Genomic DNA, 27,968 nt, shown 5'->3' with positions numbered 1-27,968 from the left:
ACTGCGGTGCCCAGAACTGGACACAATACTCCAGCTGAGGCCTAACCAGCGCAGAGTAGAGCAGGAGAATGACTTCTCGTGTCTTGTTCACAACGCACCTGTTAATGCATCCTAGAATCATGTTTGCTTTTTTTGCAACAGCACCACACTGTTGACTCATATTTAGCTTGTGGTCCACAATAACCCCTAGATCCCTTTCTGCTGTACTCATTTTTAGGCAGTCCTTTCTCATTCTGTATGTGTGACACTGACTGTTCCTTCCTAAGTGGAGCACTTTGCATTTGTCCTTATTAAACTTCATCCTGTTTATGTCAGCCCATTTCTCCAGCTTATCCAGATCCTTTTGAATTATGACCCTATCCTCCAAAGAAGTTCCAACCCCTCCCAGCTTGGTATCATCTACAAACTTAATAAGTGTACTTTCTATGTCAATATCTAAATCGTTAAAGATATTGAACAGAACCGGTCCTAAAACGGACCCCTGCAGAACCCCACTAGTTATACTTTTCCAGCAGGATTGAAAACCATTAATAACTACTCTCTGGGTATGGTTATCCAGCCAGTTGTTCACCCACCTTATAGTAGCCCCATCTGTGTATTTCCATAGTTTATTGAAAAGTATATTATGTGAGACCATGTCAAATGCTTTAGTGAAGTCTAGGTATACCACATCCACCACTTCTCCCTTATCCACAAGGCTCGTTATTCTATCAAAGAAAGCTATTAGATTGGTTTGACATGATCTGTTTTTAACAAAACCATGCTGGCTGTTCCCTATCACCTTACCACCTTCCAATTGCTTGCAGATGATTTCTTTAATTACCTGCTCCATTATCTTTCCTGGCACAGAAGTTAAGCTGACTGGCCTCTAGTTTCCTGGGTTATTCTTGTTCCCCTTTTTATAAATGGGTACTATATTTGCCCTTTTCCAATCTTCTGGAATCTCCATCTCCCATGATTTTCCAAAAATGATTGCTAAAGGCTCAGATACCTTTTCTATCAGCTCCTTGAGGATTCTAGGATGCATTTCATCAGGCCCTGGTGATTTGCAGACATCTAATTTTTCTAAGTAAATTTTAATTTGTTCTTTTCTTATTTCAACTTCTAAACCTACCCTTTTTCCACTAGCATTCTCTATGTCAGGCATTTCTTCAGATTTCTCAGTGAAGACTGAAACAAAGAAATCATTAAACATCTCTGCCATTTCCAAATTCCCTGTTACTGTTTCTCCCTTGTCACTGACCAATGGCCCTACCCTCTCCTTGGTCTTCCTCTTGTTACCAATGTATTTGTAAAAAGCCTTCTTGTTTACCTTTATTCTCGTAGCTAGTTTGAGCTCATTTTGTGCCTTAGCCTTTCTAATCTTGCTCCTGCATGCTTGTGTTGTTTGCCTATATTCGTCCTTTGTAATTTGTCCTAGTTTCCATTTCTTATATGATTCCTTTTTTAGTTTGCAATCATGCAAGATCTCCTGGTTAAGCCAAGGCAGTCTTTTGCCATGTTTTCTATCTTTCCTATGCAGCGGGATCGCTTGCTTTTGGGCCCTTAATAATGTCCCTTTGAAAAACTGCCAACTCTCCTCAGCCGTTTTTCCCCTCGGTTTAGCTTCCCATGGGACCTTACCTATCAGCTGTCTGAGTTTACCAAAATCTGCCTTCCTGAAATCCATTCTCTCTATTGTACTGTTTTCCCTTCTACCCTTCTTTAGAATTGTGAACTGTATGATTTAATGATCACTTTCACCCAAGCATCCTTCCACTTTCAAATTCTCAATAATTTCCTCCTTATTTGTTAAAATTAAATCTAGAACAGCTTCCCCCCAGTAGCTTTTTCAACCTTTTGGAATAAAAAGTTGTCTGCAATGCAATCCAAGAATTTATTGGACAGTGTCCCCTGCTGTATTAGTTTCCCAACATATACCTGGATAGTTGAAGTCCCCCATCACCAAATTCTGGGCCCTGGATGATTTTGTTAGCTGTTTAAAGAAAGCCTCATCCACCTGCCTAGGGGGCCTGTAGCAGACTCCTAGTCAGACCTCATCCTTGTTTTTTACTCCTCTGAGTCTAACCCAGAGACTTTCAACCCCTCCATCTCCTACATCCATTTCCACCTCTGTCCAAGTGTGTGTATGTGTGTGTGTGTGTATATATATATATAATGTGGAGGTGTGAACATCAAGAGTGGAAAACTGGATCTACTGAATATTAAATTTGAAAATTTGAGTGAAGCTTCTGGTGGTTGACCACAGAATACCCTTATCCTCCTCCTGTTCCCTCTCACTGCAGCGCTCGTCTCAATTTGGAAAGGACTTGCAAGGATGGACAATTACATTACCAAGGAAGACCAAATAGGAACATTACCAATCAAAGCAACATATGCCAAGAGGTTCATGGACACTGTCATTAGGCTAAGAACAAACCTCACTAAGAATGATGATGCAAAAGTTAAGGTCACAGCCATATATTTAATACACTAGCAAAATATTTATTTTTATAATGATAAAACAGACATGAAGGATTTCTTTTTTGGTGTGCACCAGTAATTGTAGTAAAAGAATAAGGGGATTAATGGGCTCTTCATACATTTCAATGACAAAAAACAGAAGGTTAACATCAATTTCAATTCTTCATTTACAAGCATAAAACTTACCATAGCCCCCCCAAAAGACACATATAAAGAATTATAGTTTTAAAATCTATAAAAAGTAAAAAATATACAGTCAGAAGATCTAACTTATTCAATCTTTTTTATAAAACTGTAAACATTTATTTACACAAAGGAAATGTGTATAACAAAAGTCTGAGCACCCTTTTCAATTGAGTTGTGGTTTTTGGAAGGCAGCGAATGTTGCACAGTGACAATTCTGACCCCTTCCCAACTACCCAAAACCGCAGTTTATAAATAAAGCCATGGGCGGCTGTGGCTAGGTAAAGGCGAACTACATCTTATTGCTCTGAAGCTGCATCAAAATAAAAACCCAAGTGCATATATAAACTACATGTAGAAGTTGAAGGACCATGTGTAGCCCATCTTCATCCATGCACTTATGTACATCTAGAGCCCATTTGCAATGTCCACCAAACCGTCTTTTAAACACTGTTCCAGTAAAATTAAGTTTTACTCATTTCATCATGTGTAGTCAGGGACAAACACCTTTGTGTTTAAAAGTAAAATAGCAGTGAAGACCAAGTTCAAACAGCTCCAAACACATTTAACACTGTTTGCACACAATGACCAAAAGATGTTCTAAACCAGTCTGCCTACAACCTCCTTTCAGAAGTGTTTAAACAGTTATTGTGGATATAGTAGACGAGGCCCTACAGTCAAATCAGGACACCATCATGAATTAAACCCCCAGGACAAGCTGGGCAATGGAGGGAGGGAACTTGTGTGTGATAGTCTATCTGTAGACATTAGGTTTTTTGGTAGCAAGTATACTACAGAGATCTTGTCTCACAGACTATGGAGTAATGATGGATTGTATTTTGTTTTAGAGCCAATTCATGGGTGAAATCCACTCATCAAATGTGGATGATTTCACCACAAACACACAAACAAGGAAGAAATAAGACAAATTTTACCACCCTGTTATTTCTCAGTGTTTTAGAAAGAAAAGCGACATTACAAAATGTCACCATTAAGAATGAGGTCCCAAGCACCCCCATCAGGAAAGGAAGGCACACCGGTGTAAAGTTAACACTTGGGGGGAGTACAATGAATGCCCCTTTCCCCTACCAAAAATAGAAGTTAATAGGTTCTGTAGACTAATGAAATTCTTCTTGGCCCAATTTTTTTGTTTAATGCAACATTTAAAAAACAACAACCAAACAATCTTACTAAGATTCTCCCATCCTTTCCCCAATAGCTGATACCAGAGAAGTTAAAATTAGTAATTTTAAACCTCAGCTATTTTCACTAGAAAAAAAAAAATCTTAAAAAGTGTCACTAATAGCAGTGTCACTGATATGTCTCAACTCTTTATCTTACCTTTTAAAAAACTACAAAGGGATTAAGGTTGCTTCAGTGGACTCATCTTCTATCTATTCAATGGTGAAAATCCACTGGTGAACATAGTTTTATCAACAGCCTAAATATCATGCAAACTCTCCTTTACAGGACATAATTCACATTAGGTAAATGTGTACAATAAAACTAATTTCCTGTGTATTTGGACATGGTTACATTAAAATTAGTGTTAAAAGCAGTTTTTTTTTGTTTTTTGTTTTTTTTTTTTTTTGAAAAGTGCAAATTGTCTGGCAAAGGAGCTGCAGAGACAGTAAAATAATTTTCCTTCCTAAAATTATTCTTTACCCCACCTCCCTTCCAACCCCCACAAAAGCAGCTTAAAATTCCCCAGACTTCTGCAATGCAGAAAGACCCTGAACAAACCAGGCTGTGCTGAAGGAAACCCTTTTAACCACAATTCTGGGAAATTTTAAGAAGATTTACAAAAATGGAAAGAAAAGTTGTCCCACTTTTTTTTTTTTTATATATTTAAAGTGGGGCTTGGAGAAGAAGTATTTGTGCAGCTATGAAACTTTCAACTTCATTTCCATTTTAAATTAAAAGTTAAGGCAGGGTGGTCTGTTGGCGAGATGGGAATATATTTGGTAGCAAGTAAGGACTGTGGAATATTTTACTTCTCACTGGTTTCTGTACCCTTTCCGAGACTGACCCTAACACCTCCAGGTAAGCAGTCTCTGCAAGCTATGCTGAAAGGAACTAGTTTCTTTAAGTGAGATTTAGCAAAGGCAGTCCACTGTGTTCACAGAAAGATTGAACTATGTGCTCTATCTCCACAATTTGGGGAAGTGAGAGTCTCGCATCGGAGCAACAAGTTTAGTATTTTTCCAGGCTCCCTGTGCTATTACTTGCAGATGCTTACATTTTAGTAAGGAGTTTTCCACTTTGCAGCCTAGCGCTCCTTTTATGCGCTCGATCCTAAAGTGACAAAATCTTGTGCTTATGGCATTACTGTATTTAGTTTTGGAGAAGACTGATCTCAAAGTCCACATTATAAATACACGGCAGAAACAAATAATAAAACAAGATGAGCTGTGACAGGGCAAGTCCCTCATTTAAAACACAGCTAACTTTGGAAATAAATGATTAAACATGTGCAAAAGTAAACTGATTTATGTTTAACTCTGATATATTTGAGAAGTTCTCCCCATCAGAAAGTCCCTCTTTAAACACAACAAGGTAGAAGCCAAGAAGAATGCAACCCTCCACAACAGAGTGCAAACTGGAGTTTCGGAATCCACAATCCTTTAAGGAAATCACCAGCCTAGGCCAGCTGGCCAGGTTTTAATACTCTCTTTTATCTATCACCAGAATTTGGAAAATTGCTGTAAATATTACTGCGAAATGCCATGTGCTAATAGTGCAGGCATACACTTCATGTGAGGGAGGGGGTAGGAAGGGAGGGACTGATTCAAATGCTTTGCAAATGCCCTTTGGTGCACATTGTCTCCTCCCATAAAAATGAAGTAAAAAATGGATAGGACAGTACTGTAGCTAGCAGCATGCCAAGAGGGGGAACAATTATTAACTCAAGTAATACTGGGAGGAGAATAAGCCAAAAAATACTTGCAAGCTTTATTTGCTTTTGTTTGTTTTATGCACCACTGTGGTGAAGTTGTGTTTATTTTTTTAATTAAAAGCCTAAGTTTCAAACCACTGCAGGTGAGATTTCTGAAGGGCTGACGGGAATGCACACAAATTTGCCTGACCTGTTCAAAATGTGCAATCTTCCACAGATGCCACAAAAATTAGCACACTGTCATTGCAGACCTGCTTGGTGCACCATTACGTGCCAAAGCCTGTAGGGAACCAGCTCCAGTCTAGTTCCCAACCATTTACCGCTAATGCCTGCAAGTCTCTTCAATGCCACAGGTTTTTGGTCCAAGTGTAGTTTAGGTTTCATGAAATTAAAAAAAAAAAAACAAAACAAAAACAAAAACAAACACTAAGATGTAGAAAACCCATGCCCCATTTTAATGAGTTCCTAACAACTCATCCAAGTCATTCATCCATTCCTCTGAAGTCCTGTTTTTCAGCAAAGAGTCTATCAGGTCTGTGTCACCACTCAAGCTCGGCAGTCCGTTATTGCCTGATTGGCCACCATAGGCAAAAGGCAGCTCCTGACTGGTTGTCCTCACTGAGTAACCTTGAGTGCAATGCAGATTGGCTCTACTGGGAAGCTGCTGATTTGGATTCTGGCCAAAAGCAGTCAGATCTGGAACGGCCTGGCTCATGCTAGGCAAGACTTGTTGTGAGGGTACCTGCTGTTGGGTAGGTGGATTTGTCCTCTGCTGTGTACCTAAAGATGACATCATCTGCCCAGAGACAGAGTTCATGGAGGCCATTGATCTGCTGGTGCTTAGGCTTACCTGAGGCATCCCTTGAGCAGCAAACTGCTGGCTGGCCATCTTTAGGTGAGTTTGCTGCATGTGGAAAGTGGAGCTGGCAGTAAATGACCCTAGGCCACCATTTCCTTGTGTCTGGTTATTCATATTAGGCATACCTTGGTGTTGCCAAGATGGATTTTGGGCCCCAATAGCTGCTGGCATTCTTGCCATCTGTGACTTGGCTACAGTTGGATTCAGTGCCCCTTTACTGTGCTGCTGAGAAATGGCTGGGTTTCCCAGGGTGCTCTGTCCATAGCCAGCAGGAACAGGAGCACCCTGACCCAAGCTGGGCTGCCTTTGCATCTGGAGTTGTCCACTGGCACTTTGATTTGCATGCTGTGACATCATTTGTGTCATACCAGATGACATGCTGTACAGCCCTCCTCGCTGAATGTTTTGCATACTAGCATACTGAGTCACACCCCGATCCTGCTGACTGGAGCCTGACTGGAGAGGAGGAACAGAGCTGTGTCCAGGTCCAATCTGAATCATGTTCTGAGTCTGAGAAAACATCCGTGGACTGCTGGAGTTGGACTGCCCTAAGTTACTTACGCCAGTCATGGCTGGAGATGACCCTGTAACACAAAGCGATATTTTCTACATTTACTCTCTATTTCAGGCTCTGGAAAATTCTATACTACAGTTTCTCCCGTACAATAAGTCTTATTGTAGGTCAGTAAAGCAACCTCCAACTGCTGCCCCTATCAGTGCTTGCTCCTGAGCAGTATGCACAAGCATGATTATAACAGATCAGCAATTTGAATGGCACTTCTTTTGGAGTAGGCAGAGTCCAAGATCACAAGGGCCAGATTTTTAAAGGTGGCTAGGCACTTTAGAAACACCTTGTTGGATTTTCAGAAGCATCTAGGACTCTACCTCTTATTGAAATATTTTGGCATTTGGCTCTCTGTAGGGTTTTCAAAAACACCTGGGTGCCTATTTGCATCATTCATCTCCTAAAAAGATATTTATAAATGTGATCTCAAGTGCCTACTGCAGGGATAAAGATACAGATCCTTCAGAGTTTAAGTCCAGGAAAGTGCTCTGAACAGAGAGAAGGGTCAACATGCTGAAACCGTATCAGACAGAAAAGGAAGGCTGGCTCTTCAACTTGCTCATTTAGATGCAAATAATCTAATGCATCAGAAGGGTTCATGCTAAATCATCTCTTTTGTCATTACTACGCGTTGATGGGCAACACTCAACACCTATCCTGCGCACCAATATGTTACAGATAGACCAGAAGTTCCTCTTACACCTGCATCAACACACACTCATTAAGTAGCTTTATATTGAGAAACTGCCCTTCAAAGGAGACATTGGAGGTGAGTGGAGAGCAGGGCAGAAGGAGAAAGGAAATGAGCTAGTTTTCAAAGTTTTGCCTCTGGAGAAAGCAAGTGGAGCAATGCGTACTCAAACATTTATACTTGAAGCAAGCTTCTTTCCCTAAGGCAGGAGAAGGCTCTTCCTGGTATAAAAAAGGGGGTGGGGGGAGGGATTACTGGCCTGCAGTTTCCACATCACTTATGCTATTCCACCTGACTGATAATTACACTTTCCTGCTACCAGCATGTAGTGAATTGCCCTCCACCCCCTTTCTCATGCCAGCCATTTATCCAAGCATTATGGACTTACTCCCAGAAGCATAGCAAAAAGTTTAATGCTTAAGTTACGTTAATTGAAGTGTTTATGCTATGTGGAAGAGACATTTCTGTTAAATAGTAACTGAAGTCAGAGTACAGATCGAAACAATTTAGAGAGGAACAGCAAAAGAACAGAAGAAAAAAAAAAATCAATGGACTTTGAAGACACTTGACATACCCAAGGAGCACTCTCTTTTCACCATTGTGAATTAAACAGTCATGTTGGTTTACCTGTGAACTGTCCAACCTGCTGCTGATAAGGGTTCTGTGCCTGATCCTGGTACTGAGGGGGTGGGCGGGTGAGGTGCCGCTGCAGCTGCTGCTCTTGTTGATGCCGCTTTTCCTACAAAAAGGTCCAATAAAAGAATTGGAATGAAAAAAAGTGGTTGAATTCTGATGAGCTCAGCAGATTGAAACATGCATCAGAAGCTGCTGCTGCAATGCATATCTAAATGCTCACAGACACTGCAAAGACAAGAATGCTAGTCCTTCAGTCACTTGCTATTCACTAAATAGGCCCAAAGAACAGCTTTGTGTAATCTGAAAAGCTTCTGTCAGCAACAGAAGTTGGTCCAATAAAAGATATTTCCTCTTCCACCTTGCTTCTCAAATACTCAGTGAGCAGCCATTTTCAGTAACATTCCTGAACATACTGCAGGGAAAAGATGCACTTTTTAAACCAACTTCCCTCACTATCCAGGTGTCTTGTTGTAAAAGGTTCCTCAAAATGGAAAAGTGAATTTTCTTGATTATATATCAAGAAGACTGAAAGATTGTTTTGAAAGATGTTTCCGATCTCTGCTTATCCCACTTTTCCTGAAGACTAGAAACCTGTTAGTTCTCTAGCTATGATGGAGAACCCATACCCATGTTACTCACTATTTAAGACTGTTTTGTTAACAGCCCATTAACTCAACTGGAGTATAGATTCAGTAACACTGCCTCTTCAATTTAGTGGAGAAAGTTCAGTCCACACTCAAGTCATCTAACAAATCCACCAGTAAAAACAGGGAACAAAGAATTAGCATTTAGGGGAAAGGAGGCCAGGGGTACAGAAGGAAGGAATAGGGGATATTAGAAAAAAAGTCCTTTCAGATTTTCTTTGAAGATCATAAAGAAACTCAAAGGGGTGCTGACACAGTCTGATGCATATTTGACAGTAAACACAGTTGGCCTTTCTTCTGGAGGTTAGTCTTGAAGGGCCAGGAAATTCTAGGAGATGATCTCTAGGAGGCAATGATGCAAGTTGTAGTCCTGGATCATGTAGCTGTCTGGTTATACTAAAAATCCAGCCCTGACTCCAAAGCAGAGAGCTGGAGTGAGGCAGAGAAGAGGCATACAGGAAAGAGAGACAAGACACACATACTTGGAAATAAGCATTTGAAAGAATGGACTCTAGGGCAATACAGCAAGAGTATATGGCTGAGACCTATAGTCAGGCACGTATTAAGGGCCACAGATTTCCTGAGAGAAAAACCCTTCAACCTCTGTGTCAGTGTGGTAAAGGAACCAATACTGAGGGAAATGGCAAGAGCAGAGAGTTTACAGCAGTGCAGCTACACCAATATAACCACTCTAAGCTGAGGGGAGAGCATTCTCCCATCCACTTACCTTCACCAGCCCCCAAGAGCAGTAGTAGCTTTCTTAGCAACATAGTATTGTCCATGCTGGTACTTACGTTGGTATAACTTGCATTTCCCAGGGGGCAATTTACTCACACCCCTGAGCAATGAAAAGTTATGCCAACATAAGCTATAGCAGAGACATAGCCTCAGAAACCTCTCTCAACTGCAGAGCAATAGAGATCGGGCAGGGTTGAAGATTATGTCAGCTAGACAGAGTTCATGTGGAAACACTACAAGAAGAGAATAAACTGCTGAAGCAAAAAGCTACTGAGTTGTGTGATAAGTTGGGGTATCAGGCTGTGAGTGACTTAGAGTCCTAATTATATTTTAGAAAAGCAATGCCAAACCTCAATATGTAATTCAGCCATGGACTGACAAAACACACTGTGCCACACAACACATCTCCTGCCTGGAAGAAGCTACAGAAGATAAACAAAAGAGATCAAAGACAGAGGTACCACTGGAAGCCTTTAAACTCTGAGGCTGAGAAAGGACTACAGGAATGAAGGTAACATGTTTTTGGAACAAGACGGGATCTGTTGGCTGCAAGATGAGCCAAAACAATTGACTGCACAGGTTAGAAACTGATTTGGAGAAGCCACGTGAACTGGAGATGGGCAGCTTAGCAGTGGGGAACTGGCACCACAGAAAGGATAACCCAAATCCTAAAGAACATTCAACAGTAGTAAGGAAAATCAAGGCAGGAAATAGTAAGTAGGTATTTATTTTAGCTGGATCTGTATCTCTTGTGCTTTCTAAAGTAGAGTCCTTGCTTTAGAAATCCACTGCACAATCACGTGCCGCTAAATGAGAAACTGGAAACCAGAGTGCCCACAGAGTGAAGCTCTGGGAAAGGGTGTACCTAAGCTTCTAGGTTCTCTCTTTTTTGGGGGAGCACGTCAGCAGCAGTTCTTAGGCAGTGACAAAGGGGTACTTAGTACATATGTGCAGTGTGAGTGTCCAAACACAGCAGCCTGGTGAGAGTCTCAATGAAGTTTGTATAGATCAGTGATTCTTAAACTATGTTCCACGGAACACAGGTGTTCGTGAACAGCCTGTAGGTGTCCAGTAAGCGTCTGAGGGGGGTTTTTTGTTTTTTTTTTTAATATCATACATTGATTGCATCTTGTTTGACGCCTAATTAAGTTACTTCATTTTGGTTTTGCTGTTTATGTTGGCATTTGGTTTTTTTGGTCCAGGACAATTTTTTAAGAAAATTTTCGTACACAACACAATGTTATTGTCTGGTGTTCCATGGTCTCAAAAAAGTTTAAGAAATACTGGTCTAGATGGTTAAAACCTACCCCCTTCCATCCTGAGGGAAAGCGAGGCAGTGATGTCAGCAAGGTAGGCTGACCTACTATGGTACACAACCAAAATTTACCTTTGAATGCAAGCTTGGGTTGTAAAAAGAAAAGTTTCACTCAGTAAAATGGCTGACACTATTGGGTGACTGACTTTTTAATATGCTCAAGAAACCAATATTCTTGATACTTACTGTCTGCTAGTAACATTTATCCTACACTTTCTACTACTCCCATTGTCAAAATCCCATTTTCCTTGGGCAACTATCCCAATTTACTGAAATCTGTTTACCCTCTAATCTTTGTTTTCTAAACAACCCATCTTTAACTTTGCATTATTCCACAAATTTCCTGGAAAAAAAATTAGGCTTTACAAACACAAACAGCAAAGTTTTGAAGGGAACCAATCTTGTCCCATTAACATTAATGTTGACAGAATTTAGATACTGGCAACAGCTTGTTGCTTAACATTTCCAAAGAAAGTCTCTGTTATAGGATAGTATGCAGGGTTACAACCATAAAAGAAAGTGCCAAGACATGCCTTCCTCAGGTGCTCAACTTGTCCCATTGATTCTTTCTAGATGCAGCCCCATATACCTGCATACAAATAGAGACTACAGAGAAGGTAAGGGGCTGTGGGCAGAGCAGCAGCAGCAGGATGGAAGGGCTGTACCCCAGCTCCTAGAACTAAGCAGCATCTCCCCCTGCACTCTCCAGGGCGCACCCTGCCAGAGAGCTGGGCAAAGGAAATAAGCACTAGAAAGTGCCAAGCCCTGGCCCCTGGAGAGTGCAGTGCAGCCCTGCTAGACTCCAGGGCTCACACAAAGTCCAAATTTCCAGTCTGCAGTCACCGTCTCTGCTGCTGACCTGCCCATAAGCAGGTTATCAGAGTTTCAGCCAGAGAAGGAACACCCAACTGCTCCCCTTCCATCACTGTAGCAATCCAACCCTGACCCTCTTATTAGCAACTGCCCCATAATGGCAACTTTTTGCTGGCAACCCTTTCGTTGCCAATAACGCAAGTCTATTGTACTTCAAATTAATCTTGATATTAAGAAGTGAGTTCTCTTCCTGCCCCCCATTTTGTATGTATAATCATAACCATACATGCAAAGAGATGGGGCCTAAATTAACCCTTACTCAAGAGAGATCTTGCAGTTGCTATGGATAGTTCTCTGAAAACATCCACACTCCATGCAGCTGCAGTCAAATAAAGCTAACAATGTTTGGAACCATTAGGAAAAGAATACCTAAGAGAAAGTATTATAATGTAACTCCAGATTCAGGGCGGACACATGCCTTGACTACTGCATGCAGCTCTGGTTGCCCAGCCTCAACAAAGATTAGAATTGGAAAAGATGAAGTACGGAACAGCTTCCATATAAAAGCTAGATTTAAGAAACTGGGATTTTCTATCTCAGAAAAGATCAACAAAGGGAGGAAGAATAATAGCAGAGGTCTATAAAGTCATGGATGGTGTGGGAAAAAGTGAGTAAGTGTTATTTACCTCTTCATATAATTTTGTACAACTCCAGGCCAGGGGTTAACGTGAAAAGATGTACTATTTCATACAACACAGTCAATCAGTTGACCGCATGCTAGGAGATGCCATGAAGAGAAAAACTGTGTTCAAAAAGAATTGGATAAGTTCACAGCAGATAGCCATTGATGGAGTTACTAGCCAAAATTATCAGAGAGGCAATTTCATGCTCTGCATGTCCTATGCCTTTAACTGCTAGAAGCAAGGAATGGACAACAGGGTATGGAAAACTCAATGGATTACCGGGTTCTGTTCATTACCATTGAAGAATCTGTCACTGGCTGTCAGAAGACCATTGATAGAGACCATTGTTCTGACCTAGTGGCCATTCTCACCTGCTCAGCTAAGAGTTGTTGCTGCCTCTGTCCTATTAGGAACTGCTGCTTCTGTTGCTCCATGAGCAAATGCTTTTGTTGCTGCTTCTGCTGGTCCAGTATCATCTGGTGTTGCTTCATTACTGCTGCTTGCTGCTGGTTGCTGAGATAGGCTGTGTTGCTATGGTTACCTGCCATGGAAACACTGGAAGGCTGAGCACTGACACCAGGGCCTGGGACAGAAACAGGAACACGAGGAACACTGGGAGAAGGGTTTTGATCCTGCAAAGTATAAACAATGTAAGTTATAGGAGTGACTTGTGCTTTACTTCACATACAAGTAGTTTGTGAACAAACTGAGGTCAGCAAGATAATCACTCATGACAAATGATTATATATTCAGAGAATGGCCAAAGTACTCATTACAGAACGTAAGTTATAAAAATATCCCAAAGAAAAAAAATAGGCACTTGGAAAGCTATATCTGTGCATGTTTACAGACAAATGTCAGTGTAAAAACAAATCCAAATAATTTTAATCATCTATCTATAAGGTTTCAGATTAACCCAAGACAATGCCAAATTAACTGCCTGAGAAATAAAAAGAAATGCAAAGTGGCCAAGGAGCAGTGTGTATCAAGGGACACACACGAATAAAGCAATTAGAGGAAGATCAGGAGTTACAATCATACAAAGGGAGGCTGCAGCATCAGTGTGATTTATAACATTTCCCCACACTTCATAGAAATGAATGACCTATGTATGCTTCTATATAGGTAGGAGCACAATGCCAGTTAGTAACAGAAAGGTGAAGGGGGACAAAAAAATCCAGTCACCACTCTGACAACCTGCTAGTGGTCCAAGTAGTGACCTACTATTAATCTTTAGTGAATCCTCCCAGATTTCAGTGTTGTTTTCAAAAGACATGATTGTACACCATTACATCTGTTATCAAGAGCATTTTTTGAAATGAAGAAGTCACCAAATAACCTTAATGGGGGATTTATTTTAAGCACACAGATTAATTTAGTAAACTACCAGGAACTATAGCATAAGATTAAGGAACACAAGACAGTATATCAATTCTGCAAGATTTTATACAGACTAAGAAACATGCTTTTGGACCATACATTTGGTGAGAGAATATCCCCTCCCCATGCTAAATACCACCATCTCCTTATTACATAGATAAAGCTCTCTAAAAGAGCTCACCAAAATAAATCAAAAATAGACTAAACAGACAGTAGCTTGGGCCTTTAAGCTTAGCATTCATTATTTACTATTTTATATTATTTTTTTCTGCCTAGGTGACTACTGCAGCATGAAACTCTGCTCTTTTAGGAACAGGAGACTTTAATGAATATAAATGCTGCTAATAAAATAGCAATAGTATCAGAGGAGTAAAACAAACACCAAGCCTGCTTTGAGAGTTTTAAAGGTAACTCCAGTGAAATCTTATTTGCAACTCCTGTGGTTACCTTCAGATATCTTCCAACCCCACCTTTATTTTGATATTTCTCACTTTTTTAAAATAAAATGTGTTAGATATTGAGGTCTGGTGCCAGCTTCCCTACTCCCCAGTTTAATCATATACTGGAGACCAACAACAATTGATGTGTCACTGCAGTAAGGGCTGGTCTACACAAACTTGCAGCAAATAAGCTAGATTTATATTAAGATCTTTTATTTCAATGCACTGCAGTGTATGGCTTAGTCTCAAGTCAAACATGAAAAAATAGTGGCTGCGGTGTTAATTCCACCTGCTTTATCAGTGCAGTGTCAAAGGGGACTTAAGGGGAAAAATTGGAATGACGCTTTGCTTTTTATGAAGTAGCTCTAAATTACAAAAGAGAAAAAAATCCTGCTTTGTCTTTACCTTAGAAGTTATCAAATCATGTCTTTCCTGTTTTCTGATTAAGGTCATTTTGAAGGACCACATTAGAGTAACAGCTTTTTTTTTTTTTTTTTTTTTTTTTTTAAACTAGCAAAAGAACTTTACTCTCAACTGTTCAACAAGCATGCATGTGCCAGGTGTAAAAACACCACAGTTTTAAATATTCTGAAAAGTCACCCTCAATTGCACAGATTTGAACTTGGGATACCATTTGTGTATTTGCATCCTATTAATTCTGTACTCTTCCAGGAATAACAGAATAGATTTTTTAAAACGTTGGAGAGGGAAAGAAAAGATTGTTTGGGTTGTTGTGGTGAGTGCGCACTGTGGGGAATCCTCTCCCCACTGCAGCCCGCAACTCAAACCCCTCATCTCTGACCCCTGCAGGCCCACACCTCCACCCTGAGCCCCCTTCCCACCTACCCCATTTCACATCACCTCCATATTCGTGCACACAAATTCCAAACACAGATGTTCAAAATTAGGAGAGAACGTTGTACCTGGTCTTATGCACCCAGCATTCCAAAAATCTGTTACTTTGCAACTGTAACAGCCTCAAACATTTACCTGACTGTGTGATACAAGAGGTCTATAAGCAATATTTCCAGACTGCTGCTTCATGACATACATCCCATTTTGTTCTTCATTCATATGAGGCAGTGGCGGCTGCTGGCGTTGCTGCAGATACGTCAAAATAGGCGTCTTGCTCTGACCAGATATTGTAACTCCTTGTTCACACTCTACTTTGTAATGCGAAAGGGGTTTTGTGTTGCCATAGTCCAGCATGGAGCTCTGGCTATTTACAGGGTTCTGATTCAGGCTGTTTGGCTGATGACTCAACATATTCACATGGTAATTGCCTCCAGTCCTGGGAGAACTCTTATTTGCCATATTAGGCATTATTAATTTCTGGTTGTTAAAGTCCTGCTGGTAAACTGAAGGGCTGGCTGGATTCTCCATTGGGTAGGGGACACCCAGTGGACTATGAGAAGGTCCAGACTGCTGCCAGCTGGACATCTGATTGGCTTGGTGGACTTGTGAAACCTGCTGCTGGTTCTGCAACATCTGGTCTCTCTTTTGCTTAGCAGCTATCTGTTGAAGTTGGTGAGCAGAGGACATTTCTTTGACATTTCCGGTGCCCTGTCCAGATAATACATTGGGTAGAGGCCTCTGCACATTTTGAGATTGGTTTGATGCCTGCATCATGGATTGGTTAGGATTTTCAGTCAATGGCTGACTGGAAGGCTGGAACATAGTTTGAGAGCCACCAACTGCTGAAGCAGCAGCACTAACAGGTACAGAGGAGGCCCCAATGAATGCTGAACCTGAAGAAGTGGATCTGACTTGTGGAGACCCCAGCTGTTCCTGCTCAAAGGCTGCTGGAGAAAATTCAGTCTTTATGTTAACATCTTGAGGCAATGGAGTTTGTGCAGCAGAATTTGAAGAATCTGCATCCTTCTTCTCCTCAAAGTCTTCATTAAATAGATCCTTCATGTCTTCATCAGGCACTGATCTATTAAGTTCATCAATGAGCTCTTTCCATTCCTGCTCATTAAGGTTAAGATCAGGCATCAAGTTGTTCTGAGATATAGAACTGCCTGCTCCAGCAATCATACAAGGATCATCCACTGGCTCTTGCTTGAGCTCTTTATTCAAACTCAAAGAAAACGAGTCATCAGCATCGCTACGCCCATTCACCTGAAGGTTTGAATCTGGAGGACACTTTTTGTTGATGCTATCCAGTCCCACTGAACGCCTTCCATTGAGCTGTAAGGTATCTCCACTGGCAGATTTTTTGTCAAGTTGATGTAGTGGGGATAAAGGAGGTATGCCATTGGACGAGCCGCCTACCCCACCAAGACCATCTTCACGACGTAATTTCTTGGACACACAAAATATATCTGCATACCCATTCTGTTGATCTCCATTCTGAGGGGAAGCAGCACTATCGAGTTTTCTTTTCACAGTCTCATGGAGCTGCTGAAAAAAGAAGAGGTAATTTTGAATGATTTAGTGGTATTTCACCATAATCTCCCATCATCCTCAAATATTCAAAACCTAAAGTTTCTACTATAATGGCACACTTTGTAGTAAGCTAATGCTTCTGAACTAACTAGTTTTACACACTACTTCAAGATATGCTGAAGACAACTCTTGAACCCAAGAACAGCTTACACAAAATGAAAGACAGGCTTTGCTCAGTCATGAACAAGCGCTTTCTTTCTGCTCACAAAAATTGTTAGATTAGGCCTTTAGAAGTATGTTAAATCAGAGATTCCTACTTTGAATAAAAAGGAGAAAGAAGCCAAAGAATTTAACTGACAAAGAAGAAATACTGTGTATAGAAATTAAACCAGTCTAACATATTAACAACATTAAAAGTTCGTTGATTTTTATGGGGTGAAAGAGGGTCTGGTTGTGCTATGCCATTTATATAGTAGCCTTAAGTTTATATGCAAAGATAAATACCTCATTGTTCTAAATTCTCTGTACACAAATCAAGTTGCTTTGTTTAGTGCAAACACTGACTCATCTATAAAATATTCTCAATTCATAGTCATCTAAAAGTGATTCAAGGCACGCTGCTCAATTCCTATATCACACTGGGATGAATGTTTCTTAGAAATGGATCTAATTATGCACGCAGGATGGAAGCTAGAAGGGTGTAGGTAAGTATAGCAATCAGTAGGTTTTTAGTACAGTGTGGTACTGATCAGGCCATCCTTGATTAGTACTGTAGTGTCCAGGAAACATATCCCTCGCGTGGAGTAATTGAGGCATAAATTGACGGTGGGGATGAATCTGAGTGACATTTTCTTCCCAGATTATTTAATTGGTGTAGCCATAGTGGTAGTATGTATGCTAAGCAAACATCTCATTGCTAACTATATGAGGTTAGCTTGCCTCAGACTGTAGTGTACATACAAACTCTTATATCATAGTGCCATCTAGAAGCAAGTAGAGGGAACAGCATCAGATTCTAGTCAGCCTTGTCATTACAGAAGCTTGGCATTCTCTTATCTCCTCTGGAGCACTCCCAGGGATGCTGAACAAGGCTTGAAAAGTCTGTTGGACACAACAAGGATGAACAGGGATCTTCCCCAGCAAATACCATCACCTTGCGCAGAAACAAAGTCTTAATGTAAAAAGTTGAATTCCATTTACACTGGCATAGTAGATGCAAAGTAGTCTTAGTGTGGACACACTGCAACAGAAGAGCACTGCACGTATGGCGCAAGGTAGACTTCTGCTATCAGTACCTCACCTCCTACACAGCCTTCAGCAGGGAGGCTGCAGAAATTCCCCAAGAGGTATGTGGTTGGTGTCAGCCACAAGGTCCAACCAAACAAGACCTCTCTGACTGTATAAGAAAAGCCAGACTAAATCAGTGTTTCCCAAACTTAAAACATTTGTGTACCCCTTTCGGGACTTCAGCCTTATCGATGTATCCATTATCCCAGGGTCATCCTAGTGTTTATCTCCTGATTTTTCGTAATTTATTTTCTGCTGCATACCCCTGAAAACCATTTCATGTACCACTGGTGGTACATGAACCACGCTTTGTGAAATACCACATTAAATGTAGCCTCGACTCAGCCCTCTGCTCCCTGTTCTTGAGCAGGAGGAGTACAGATAGAGAGGGGGAAATCTCAGTCTCCCACTACTCAAGCAGAAAGTGGAGAGCACGATCAGTAAAAACAGTTCCGAGGTGGGGGATGGAAGAAGTTGCATAACATTCAGGAGGAATCACACACAGATTTAGTCAGAGCAGAATTAGTTAATCAAAATGGTAGTCAAGTATAAGCTAATTTTTGGAGTCACACTGATAATTTTGATGTCTTTCGAGCTGGGGTGAACTATATTTTAATTTGAAGCACACAAAATTCAACCAGCAGGAGAGCGGGATCTTCCAGGCCAGCCTCAGAATATTTGGAAGGAGGTATCTTACCTCTGAGAATAAACAGGAATGGGTAAGATACTAGTGTATTTCAACTTGAAGGGCAGGGTTACAGCTTAGGCTAGAAAGTGCTGGGTAAATTCTTCAAGCTTTGGCTATAAAGAAAAATTTTATCACTATATTTTACAAAAATGTTGCTGGCTGTACTTACATCTTGTTGGTCAATTAATTACCAATTAGCACAGAACAGGTGCAACAGTCACCTTTCAATATATGTTTCCTATTGTTCAGTCAGTTTTCCAACTGGGATAACTGAAGCACAAGGTGACTGAGTAACTTGCCCACTGTCACACAGTGAGTCACTGGCTCACATCAGGAATAGGATCCTACTTTGCTCTAAACTATTAATACTGCTCCCCCAAAACCCCCACTCAGGTAGCACCAGAAAGAGCCGAAATCCAAAAGAGCGGTTTGAACTTTTAATACCGATCACATCCTTATTTGTGGTCAAATATCTGACCACTAAGTAGAAATTATGGAGACAGATGGGGGCAGGGGGATTGAGAGCCACTTCTCTCACCCCAAGTTGTACTTGTATCTTTGCTCCAAAGTGGAATGCATTTAAAAAAACAAATTGGTCTTTCATAAAATTACTAAAAGTATGTATGGGAAGTAAGCTGATATTTAATTTATTACAACATATTAGGACACTGTGCTTAGTCTTAAGTCAGAGGACATTCAAAAAACATTTGGGCCTGTACACAGACAGCATCCTATGCACACTGCAGGCAAAAATTCCTTACAGATTTGTTATCGTTGATATCAAAGCACAAAAGTTGAGCTTGGGAGAGAGACTGCATTTGACTTCCATACAAAGATAGTAACGGACTTCAGGTTCTAGCTGGCTTATTTTTCACTTAAAAAAGGGGAGGGGGGCATTTGGATATGTGGATTTCCCCAATGACAAGACATAGCTACAAGTTTCCAACAACCAAAAGCTTTTATTCCTGTTTGTCAATACTTGTGGCCTTTGAAGGTTAAAAATAATAATGGACCCCTCCTCCCAGAGTCCTCCCAATTTGTGAGGCTGCATAGTTGTCTCACCTTGCATATTAATCTTTCCTTCAGAAGAGGAATGCCCCACAAGCTAAAGGTGAGGAAGCAATTTTCCACACCTCACATCTTGGCTTCTGCCAAACAGAGAGAGAGAGAGAGAGAGAGAGATGTTTGCCAAATCAACGCACAGCGAGTGACAAGATGTATGCTTCTTGGGTGCAGTTCCAAATGGAGGCAGTTCACAAAATCCTGGCAGCTGAGAGTTATGAGTCAGTCAACAAAATCCAGGAACATCCACAGCCCAATCAGAGAGATCTTGAAGCAAGAAAATCCTGTTCTATTATGACGAAAGCCCAAGAGGAACAAAAACACTGAAAAATTAATATCTACTGGTGTGTAAGGAAAGCCCTTTAGACCAGGGAAGGGCAACCTGAAGTAGTAGGTGGGCTGTATGAGTGGCCTTTCACCTCAGTGGGTTGCAGCAGGCCATAGCCTACTGGGGTTCCACTTGGCGGAGGAGAGTATATGGGGCAGGCTGGGAAGCCCCATGCCTCTCATGCACCAGAGCCCCATATTCACTTGCTTCTCCCCCTCCCTTCCATCACTTGGGAGCGCACAAGTCCCAATTCACATTCATTCCCCACTCCTCCCCTGCCCTCCAAGAGCTGGAATGGGGTAAACACTGATGCAGATCTGGGAGGGTGAGGACTGAATACAAAGCAGGCTATTTGTGACTAAAGTGCTGAAGGAGAGGGGAGGGGAGCAAGGGCCAAGAGCCTTGCTGGAGCTGGAGTGGAGCCAGTGGCTGGGGCTGGCAGCTAGGAGTAGGCCAATGGTCCAGAGGGGAGCCTGGGCATGGGGGCCAGCGGCCAGCAGGGAGCACTGGTTCAGGACTGCTCAGGTCCTGAGAGTGCTAGACCAGAGAGGTCCAACCTGTATTTAAAATTATTTTCTTGTAAATACCACATGAGGAGTCTTCCTACCTCAGTCTGATGACTGAGCTATAAATGAACTTCCGTAACTATTCTCGGCTTCTTTCAAGGAAAGTGTGTTATTGTCAAATTAGTTTCTCATACCTTCGAATGCTCAGGAGAACCACAACACTGGAGTAATTTTAATTTCATTTTGACTTTCATTCCAGAAGACTTTAGTGTTTGGAGGCAACATGTAGTTAAGAATAAACTACAGATGTGTATGTATAAAAATGTAAGCGCCTGCATTATTCACAGGCGGCAGCTTCTGCTATATCAAAACAGCCACACTGTCATTAGTAATGCTAGAGATTCTCTATCCAAGTTGAACTTCAGAAACACTGATCACTGTCAGTTTTTTACATTTTGGGAACCACCACCAAAAGCCTTTTAAATCCAATAAAAAAATTCTTTAAGCACACTGAAATAACTTGTGCCAGGAAAAAAAAAAGTGAAAATAAGTGTACTTTAGTAATTTGGCAACAAACTATCAGCTTTGTCAGCTGAAAGTAACAATGAAGGCGGTGGTATAATTATGGCGAGACAGCCTTACACTGCTACAGCAGATTATTGAAGTTATTCATATTTTGCTATTTTGGGGGCAAAAGGTATCTAACACATTTCTGGCATCCATACACACAGCTAGCACTCCTCCTCACTTCCCACCTCCCCAAGGAGCATAAGAATGGCCACAATGGGTCAGCCCAAAAGTCCATTTAGCCCAGTATCCTATCTTCTAACAGTAGCCAGTGTCACATGCCCCAGAAACAAAGAATAGAACAGGTAAATGTTCAAGCTGTCACCCATTTCCAGATTCTGGCATACAGAGCCTAGGGACACCACATCCTGGTAATGATGGATCTATCATCCATGAACTTATCTAGTTTTTTTTTTTTTTTAAATCTTATTTTAGTCTTGGCCTTCACAACATCTTCTGGCAAGGAGTTCCACAAGTTAATTTTGCATTGTGTGAAGAAGTTACTACATGTGCACACAGTACTCACTATGTGGGCATACCATGGATTCATACATAAAAACCCTTCATATACCAGGAACTCTTGCTAGTCCAATCCAGGCAATACTTTATTTACTTTCTGCTATTACACTAGACCTGAAAGTCAGGGCACAGATATGGTTTTCCTCCCACTTCATTTGCCACTTTGTGGCAACCTTATTTTGCTTTAAAAATCTTTTACCTGTCATACATCCCTTTAAATAAAGGCTCTAATACTTACATTTAAATAAGAGGTTGAATTTTTCTATGTCTATTACAAAAGTTTATTTTTACATGTTTAAGCAAGATTTGTTTTTCCTTTAGTGGTAGAAATGTGTCTGAATTATACACACAAACACATTAACCAACCACTTCAGGACTTGTTTGTAGTAGCACTGGAGAATATGTCCCTCTTGCAACAAAGTTTTTTGCATGTGGGAGAAGGCTAAAAATGCAAGAAACAGTGCAGGAGCAAGTAGGAATGGGTATTGGAGAGTGGTACAGGAACAGGATTTAAAAAAATAATCCCATGGAGGGCTCTAATCTAGGACATCTTTACTTCACTGGGGTTAAACAGAGCAGAGAGGGGTTGTTTTCAGGGTAATAACATATCTTCATATTGCACCTAATTACCCATTCAGCTGCTATAAAAAACACTATAGTGTGTGCTCTAAATATTTAACAAAAATTTTTCTTTCCCATAACAGGCCATGTCTACACTAAAAATATAAACTTCCAAGTTGCTTAAACTTACAAGTTAACTTTGAAGTAGGGCTCTAAAATAATATATGGAGAACCACATCTCACAGAACTGGAAGGGACCTGAAGAGGTCATTGAGTCTAGTCCCCTGCCCTGTTGGCAGGAGCAAGCACCATCTTGTCCTTCCTCCCTTTTTTCCTATTTGCCCCAGATCCCTGAATGGCTCCCTCAAGGGCTGAGCTCACAACCCTGGGTTTAGCGAGCCAATGCTCAAACCACTGAGCTCTCTCTCTCCCCATCCCATGAATGACATAAGGACTTTGAAGTTGGGCTCCCTTCGAAGTAAGGGAAAACGTGTGTAGGCTCTGCAGGATACCTCAAAGTCATGCCTAACTTCGAAGTTAGTTCCTAGGGTAGATGCACCCATAGACAAACAGCTTCCCTAATGACTGCAGAAATACCATTAAAGGATCTCAGGCAAGACTAGACAAAATGAATCACCTATGCCCCAACTGTTCACCGATTAAAGAAAGCCATAAGAAGTGTCTAAGCAGCTGTTCTTAACATTGGTCTCCTGGCTAGAAAAGCACATCATCAGGCAAGCAGTGGATATGAAAATCCAAATATTTAAATTCTTCCAAAAACTATATCAAGAAGAGACTTCCAAATAGTGAGACTGAGTCTATGTTAATGTCCTCCTAAGGACACAGAAGAAGATTTCCATCCCCCAATTATGGGCATTTGGAAGGAAGTTTACCTTAAAGTGCTGAAAGAAACTGGAAGTAGCAGCCCTGGACTGGAAACTGGGAAAGAGGACGTGTGCTGCATGACGTATAAGTCTTTTTTCGCTATTGTCTATGTTTCTGAAACACAAGATTAGCATGAGGGACCCCTGGTTATCCACATACTTTAACACTTGCTTCCATAAGGGAGACAAAAGTTAAAATGGAGGTGTCTTTTTAAAGGCATTAAGTAAAAGAGGAAACCAAGCCTTGTTTCTATTTTTTTTTCAACTAAGTCAAATTTAGGTGGCATACACTATCAACTATAGGTATTAACTGCCACAACATTTGTACGGGTCTCACTGCACTAGACCCCCTTGCTTGGCAAGCAAGCAAAGGATTAAAGCGATCCACACCTCTGTTCATGCCCCAATACTGTCTCATGGTCTAACACAAAGAGATGACTATTGGACAAAAGCATGTGATTTCTAATTTTGTCCTATGTGGAGATCACAATCAAATAAAATGGGAAAGAGAAATGGAGGTGCTCGTATTGCTCCCCTTTTACTATTCTGAACTGCTATTGAGTACACACAGCACCTGGGGATTCACAAGCAAATCAAAACAGCTATAGAGAAATGTCCTGTCATTACTGGCCATCAGACATACACAACTTGGCAACTCAGCCCCTCCTTGTTTTTAAGGCCTACACCAATGTTTCATTTGCTTTCAATGAAAGCTAGACTATACAGAACAAAGCCTTCTGGAAAATGTTTTAATGGATCTCTTTCAAATAAGCGGCACGTAGTTCGGCAGCAGCACTGGCTGGTGTATTACCTGGTTGATGGCTTAACTACATTTGAAAGGAACAGTCCCATCATATTTTAAAATGAAATTTTGTTCTGAAACCAAAGAGTTAGTAAACATTCCAGACAATTCCTCATCCCCTCCCGCATACTGTATGATCAGTTTTGATAATCGTTACTTGACTGTGGGTGATGAAACCACCAGGCTCTGGGTTAAAGTAGTACAGACTACACCAAAGAACTGAAATAAGCAACATACTAAGTGTGATTTTTTTTTTTTAAGTTGAATTAAGTGATCCAACCTTATAGCTAACTTTTTATAGCCATGTATACTAGGAAAGAAGCATTAGGCCAGCACAAGGGTCATTCATGCCCTAAAAGCCGCCTCTGTTGTGTAAATCAAGTGTTGTAGGCAGCTTCCTTTACAAGAAGGGCTTCCCCACATGCCCAGTGCGCTCCAAAACCACACTGTTGTTGGGGAAATTTAGAGTCTTCATTATAATTCGAGTTAATTACATGAAATCCACATACAGAGCAACTTAAAAGACTGGAATGAATCAAGGCATTTTTTCAGGGGTTCAGTATGAAGTGTGCCAACAGTTTAAATAAGTGGATTAATTAGGTTATTAACAGCAATTCCATCTATCTTCTCTAATGAACTGAATGAGCCATGAGCACAAAACCTTCAGGTCCAGATGTAAAGCAAGCAGCTTTATCAGTTTTATGAACAAAAAGGGCATTTCAATCCTGGGTTCCACCAGAAATCTACATTCAATACCCAGCCAGATAACTGAATTATCCCAGAAGCAATATAGACACTCTTATTAGGTCAGTACAAATTGTTCCTTCTTTCAAGAATTTCTCTCTTCTACTATTGTGTAAAATTTTTGATTCAATCATAAGGATATCTTCCCTTCAGAAAGGGCAAGATAAACACCTGGATCCCAAACCCTCATAAGACAGACTTGCATCCCACCACTTACAAGGCAAGAAAAGTTACACATTCAAATGACACTTTCACAGTACATCCAGGAAAAGTTTTTGTTTGTAATAGCAGTCACAATGACTGGTTCTTCTCCTCTCTTACACACAGAACCCTGAACAGATACAAAATGTGTATTTGCATCAGTATCCTCAAAAACAGGACAGACATCTGCATCCACATTCACAGATGCAGATATCTGTGGATATCCGCGATTTGCTGGGCTCCAATTATGTATTCATATACTTCCCTACAAAATGAACATAAAATGCTACTAATGGCATGGGTGGATATTTCTGATTTGATAGCATTTCACATCCTTTTTCAATTGCACAAATTATATATGGTGTAAAAAAATTGGAGAATCAGGACTTCATCTATCTAGATTTCACCAATATTCAGAAAACCAAACAACTACACTGCATTCTACAACTTCAGTGTAGTCTTCATAACATGAAAGATAGTTACTGAAAGGAAGGAAGGAAAGAAATGACTGAACATCTCGCTGGTACTACCAGCATGCCAGATATTATCCCTGGAGAATGCATTTCCAAATTGCAAAGGCAAAGTTAAAGACAACTTTATGATTACTGCTTTTGGCTGTGACTTGAATCAAAGCTCTGTAAATGGGTCCCAACGAATATTCCTCCAACACATTTATCTAATAAAAATTATATTAAAATATGCATATAACTGGAAAGTTACCTGATTAATATCAAGAGGTATCTTGAAAAGAGCTCATGATAATAGTTCTAAGATGAACTTCAGGATACAGTTTACAAAACTATTTTAATGAAGACTTCTGATGCATCGCATTTCCCTGTTCCTTGGCCTTATTACACTGACTAGTTTAAAGTTAAACACCACCTATAGTTCATAAAAAAAACAACCAGTCCAGTAGATCCTTAAAGACTAACAGTTTATTAAGGTACTACAGGACTTCTTGTTTCTAATGAAAACACACAACATGGCTACCCTTCTGAGATTAACACCTATACAATGCTTATAATATTATTTTACAATACAACTTCACAACTAATAATGCTAGTGAGACAAGAGAGGTTACTCTTAAAAATTAAGGCATTCTAAAATGGGTGGAATGGAATCTGACTATTGGTCAATACTAGCTCACATCTAGCAAAAAAAATGACAAATCAGCCGTCTTTCTAGCACCACTTCATTTTGTTCCGAGCAGTACAGCGTAACATCAGTGGATATTACTCTTTGGTAAAGCAGAAAGCTTCTAACTATTAAGAACTATCTGTACTAAGCAACAAAAAACATCTCCCGTCTTATTCATTTCCAAAACAAAAAGCGAAAGAACAGAGACCCCGCACAAAATCCCAAACCACAACAACTAAGAAAACAGTCAGACAAGTACTATCCGGGTTGCTCTCGCAGAGGCAACGATGGGTCAACAAGCCAGAACCATAAATAGCTAGGCTACATGGAGGACAATTCCAAGCTGCTAAAACATCTGTGATTTTTCTAATTAGAGCTTACTCCTGTTTCTTCCATATCTGTTGCTGGCTTCTGCAAGCGCTCACCGGACAGGACGATGGCAGTCCAGGCAGGAATAGCCAAGCAGTAAGGACAGGGACCTAACAACGTAACGCTACCTCTCCCCTGTATGGGCCACAGGCTTCCCCTGCGCTGCTCCGCCAGCCAGAGGAGGAAGGAGCTCCCACTCCCCGACCTCGGGAACGAGCCGTTGCGTACCGCGATCAAGGTGCTGCTGCTGCTGCGGCCGTGCTGCTCGGTACTCGAGGCGTCAGCGTCCAAGCCGTTGGCTCCAGTCCTGTCGGCGTTGCCCGCCGCCTGAGGGGGGGCGGGCGGCGGCGGCGCCGGGGGAGGCTGGCGGTGCTTCCCAGCCCGCTTGGCCTTGGCCTGCAGGCAGCGCTGGTGCAGAGCGAAGGTTTGCTGGCGCTCCAGCTCCAGGCGCTCCGGGGACACGGCCTGGTAGCGGGACTCGCAGGCGCTGTGGTGCCGCCGGCACAGCTCGATGCGCCGGCGGAGCCGCTCCATCACCGCGCTGTGCCGCGGCACCACGAACTCCGCCATGGGGCAGGGGGGTAGCACCATGGGCCGGGCACCAAGGGAACCGCCACTGCTCAGCGGCTCCTCACGCCGTCCCCACCATGGCTGGGGCACCAGGGCTCCCCTTGAACCTACCCGACTGCCCCAAGGCTTCGCCCCCTCCCACCCGGGCTCCCTCCGGGCCTCGCCCACCCCCCACTTCCTCCTCTCTCGGACCCGGTCCCCCTCCGTTCCCCGCACCCCGCTTCCTCCTTCACCCCGCGACCACTCCCTCCCCCTGCGCCCCCCCGGGCGGAGTCCGCCCCGCTCCCCCTCAGGCGCGGTGGCCGCCTCGCTCAGGCCCAAACCCCCAACTCCCCATTGTTAGCCGCGCGGCCGCCATCTTGAAACTGCTTTTCCCCTTAAGAGCCGAGATCAGAATAAATAGGCGGGGCTTCCTGGGTGGTGTGTGACGTCAAGCTTACGCAGGGGATGATGGACAACTTTTCAAGACCACCGGTTCGCGGGAGCGGGCAGCCAGAGGCGTGGCCTAAGTGCGATCGTGTAGGCGGTGACTCTGCGCCGTGTTTAAAAGGCATCGATGAGGAAGAGGCGGGGGCAGCTTGGAAACAGCGAATGAGAAGACGTGGAGCTGCGTGATTGACAGCTCCAGTCGTCTTGTGTCCGCCCGTAGAAGGCGGAGGAAAAGAGAAGGTATCTCCCTCCCCCATCCTCTGGCCCCAAGCCGCATGAATGGAGTAAAGGGTGATAGAATACAGGTGGCAGCTCCCGGGTCCCAGGTGGTCAGAGCCTCACGGCTGCGGAACAACAAAATCTGTCGGACTAGGGGAGATCCAGGGCTTGTTTCCTGGGTGGCCCAAGCCCCTCACTCCCCCAGGGGACTCAAGCCCCAGCCCTAAAGCAGGTGGGACAGGCAGGCAGGGGCTCTGGCTCCAACCCCAGACTCGGGTGGTGAAACAAACATCTGTGGTCCTGCTGGACAACAGAGTACCCTCATTTAAGAGATGTTACCTGCAGGGAGTTTCTAGGACATAGTACCTGTCCCAGGGCAGTGATGGCCCATAGTGAGATTA

At 42.0% G+C, this 27,968-nt stretch overlaps 1 protein-coding gene across 2 annotated transcripts; it reads right to left on the bottom strand.

Moving 5' to 3' along the window:
* Positions 1-2,479: 2,479 nt before the first annotated feature.
* MAML1 (mastermind like transcriptional coactivator 1) lies at positions 2,480-27,032 on the bottom strand. 2 transcript variants are annotated; one of them, XM_075009821.1, is made up of 5 exons: positions 26,578-27,032; positions 15,297-16,709; positions 12,858-13,118; positions 8,285-8,396; positions 2,480-6,985 (listed from the first exon to the last, which is right to left on the bottom strand). In XM_075009821.1, exons 1-5 carry the CDS (start codon positions 26,938-26,940, stop codon positions 5,997-5,999), a joined length of 3,138 nt encoding a protein of 1,045 aa, XP_074865922.1. In that variant the 5' UTR covers positions 26,941-27,032; the 3' UTR covers positions 2,480-5,996. The 2 variants fall into 2 exon arrangements, with proteins under 2 accessions (XP_074865922.1, XP_074865923.1); XM_075009822.1 differs by having other exon boundaries at positions 15,297-16,706.
* Positions 27,033-27,968: the final 936 nt, after the last annotated feature.

Source organism: Carettochelys insculpta, chromosome 15 (assembly GCF_033958435.1).
Source record: "Carettochelys insculpta isolate YL-2023 chromosome 15, ASM3395843v1, whole genome shotgun sequence".
In the NCBI taxonomy this organism is placed as follows: domain Eukaryota; kingdom Metazoa; phylum Chordata; order Testudines; family Carettochelyidae; genus Carettochelys; species Carettochelys insculpta.
The sequence above is the reverse complement of the archived record's forward strand: the minus strand, read 5'-3'. Positions and strand labels throughout refer to the sequence as shown.

Bases quoted from the DNA above. Each gene is read 5' to 3' on its own strand.
- MAML1 (XM_075009821.1), bottom strand. From the start codon at position 26,940: ATGGTGCTACCCCCCTGCCCCATGGCGGAGTTCGTGGTGCCGCGGCAC. The intron at 13,119-15,296 runs GTAAATGTTTGA...TATACTTTGCAG, and splicing joins CTCTTGTATCACACAGTCAG to GATCAAAACCCTTCTCCCAG. The intron at 8,397-12,857 runs GTGAGAATGGCC...ACCTTTTTGTAG, and splicing joins AACAACTCTTAGCTGAGCAG to GAAAAGCGGCATCAACAAGA.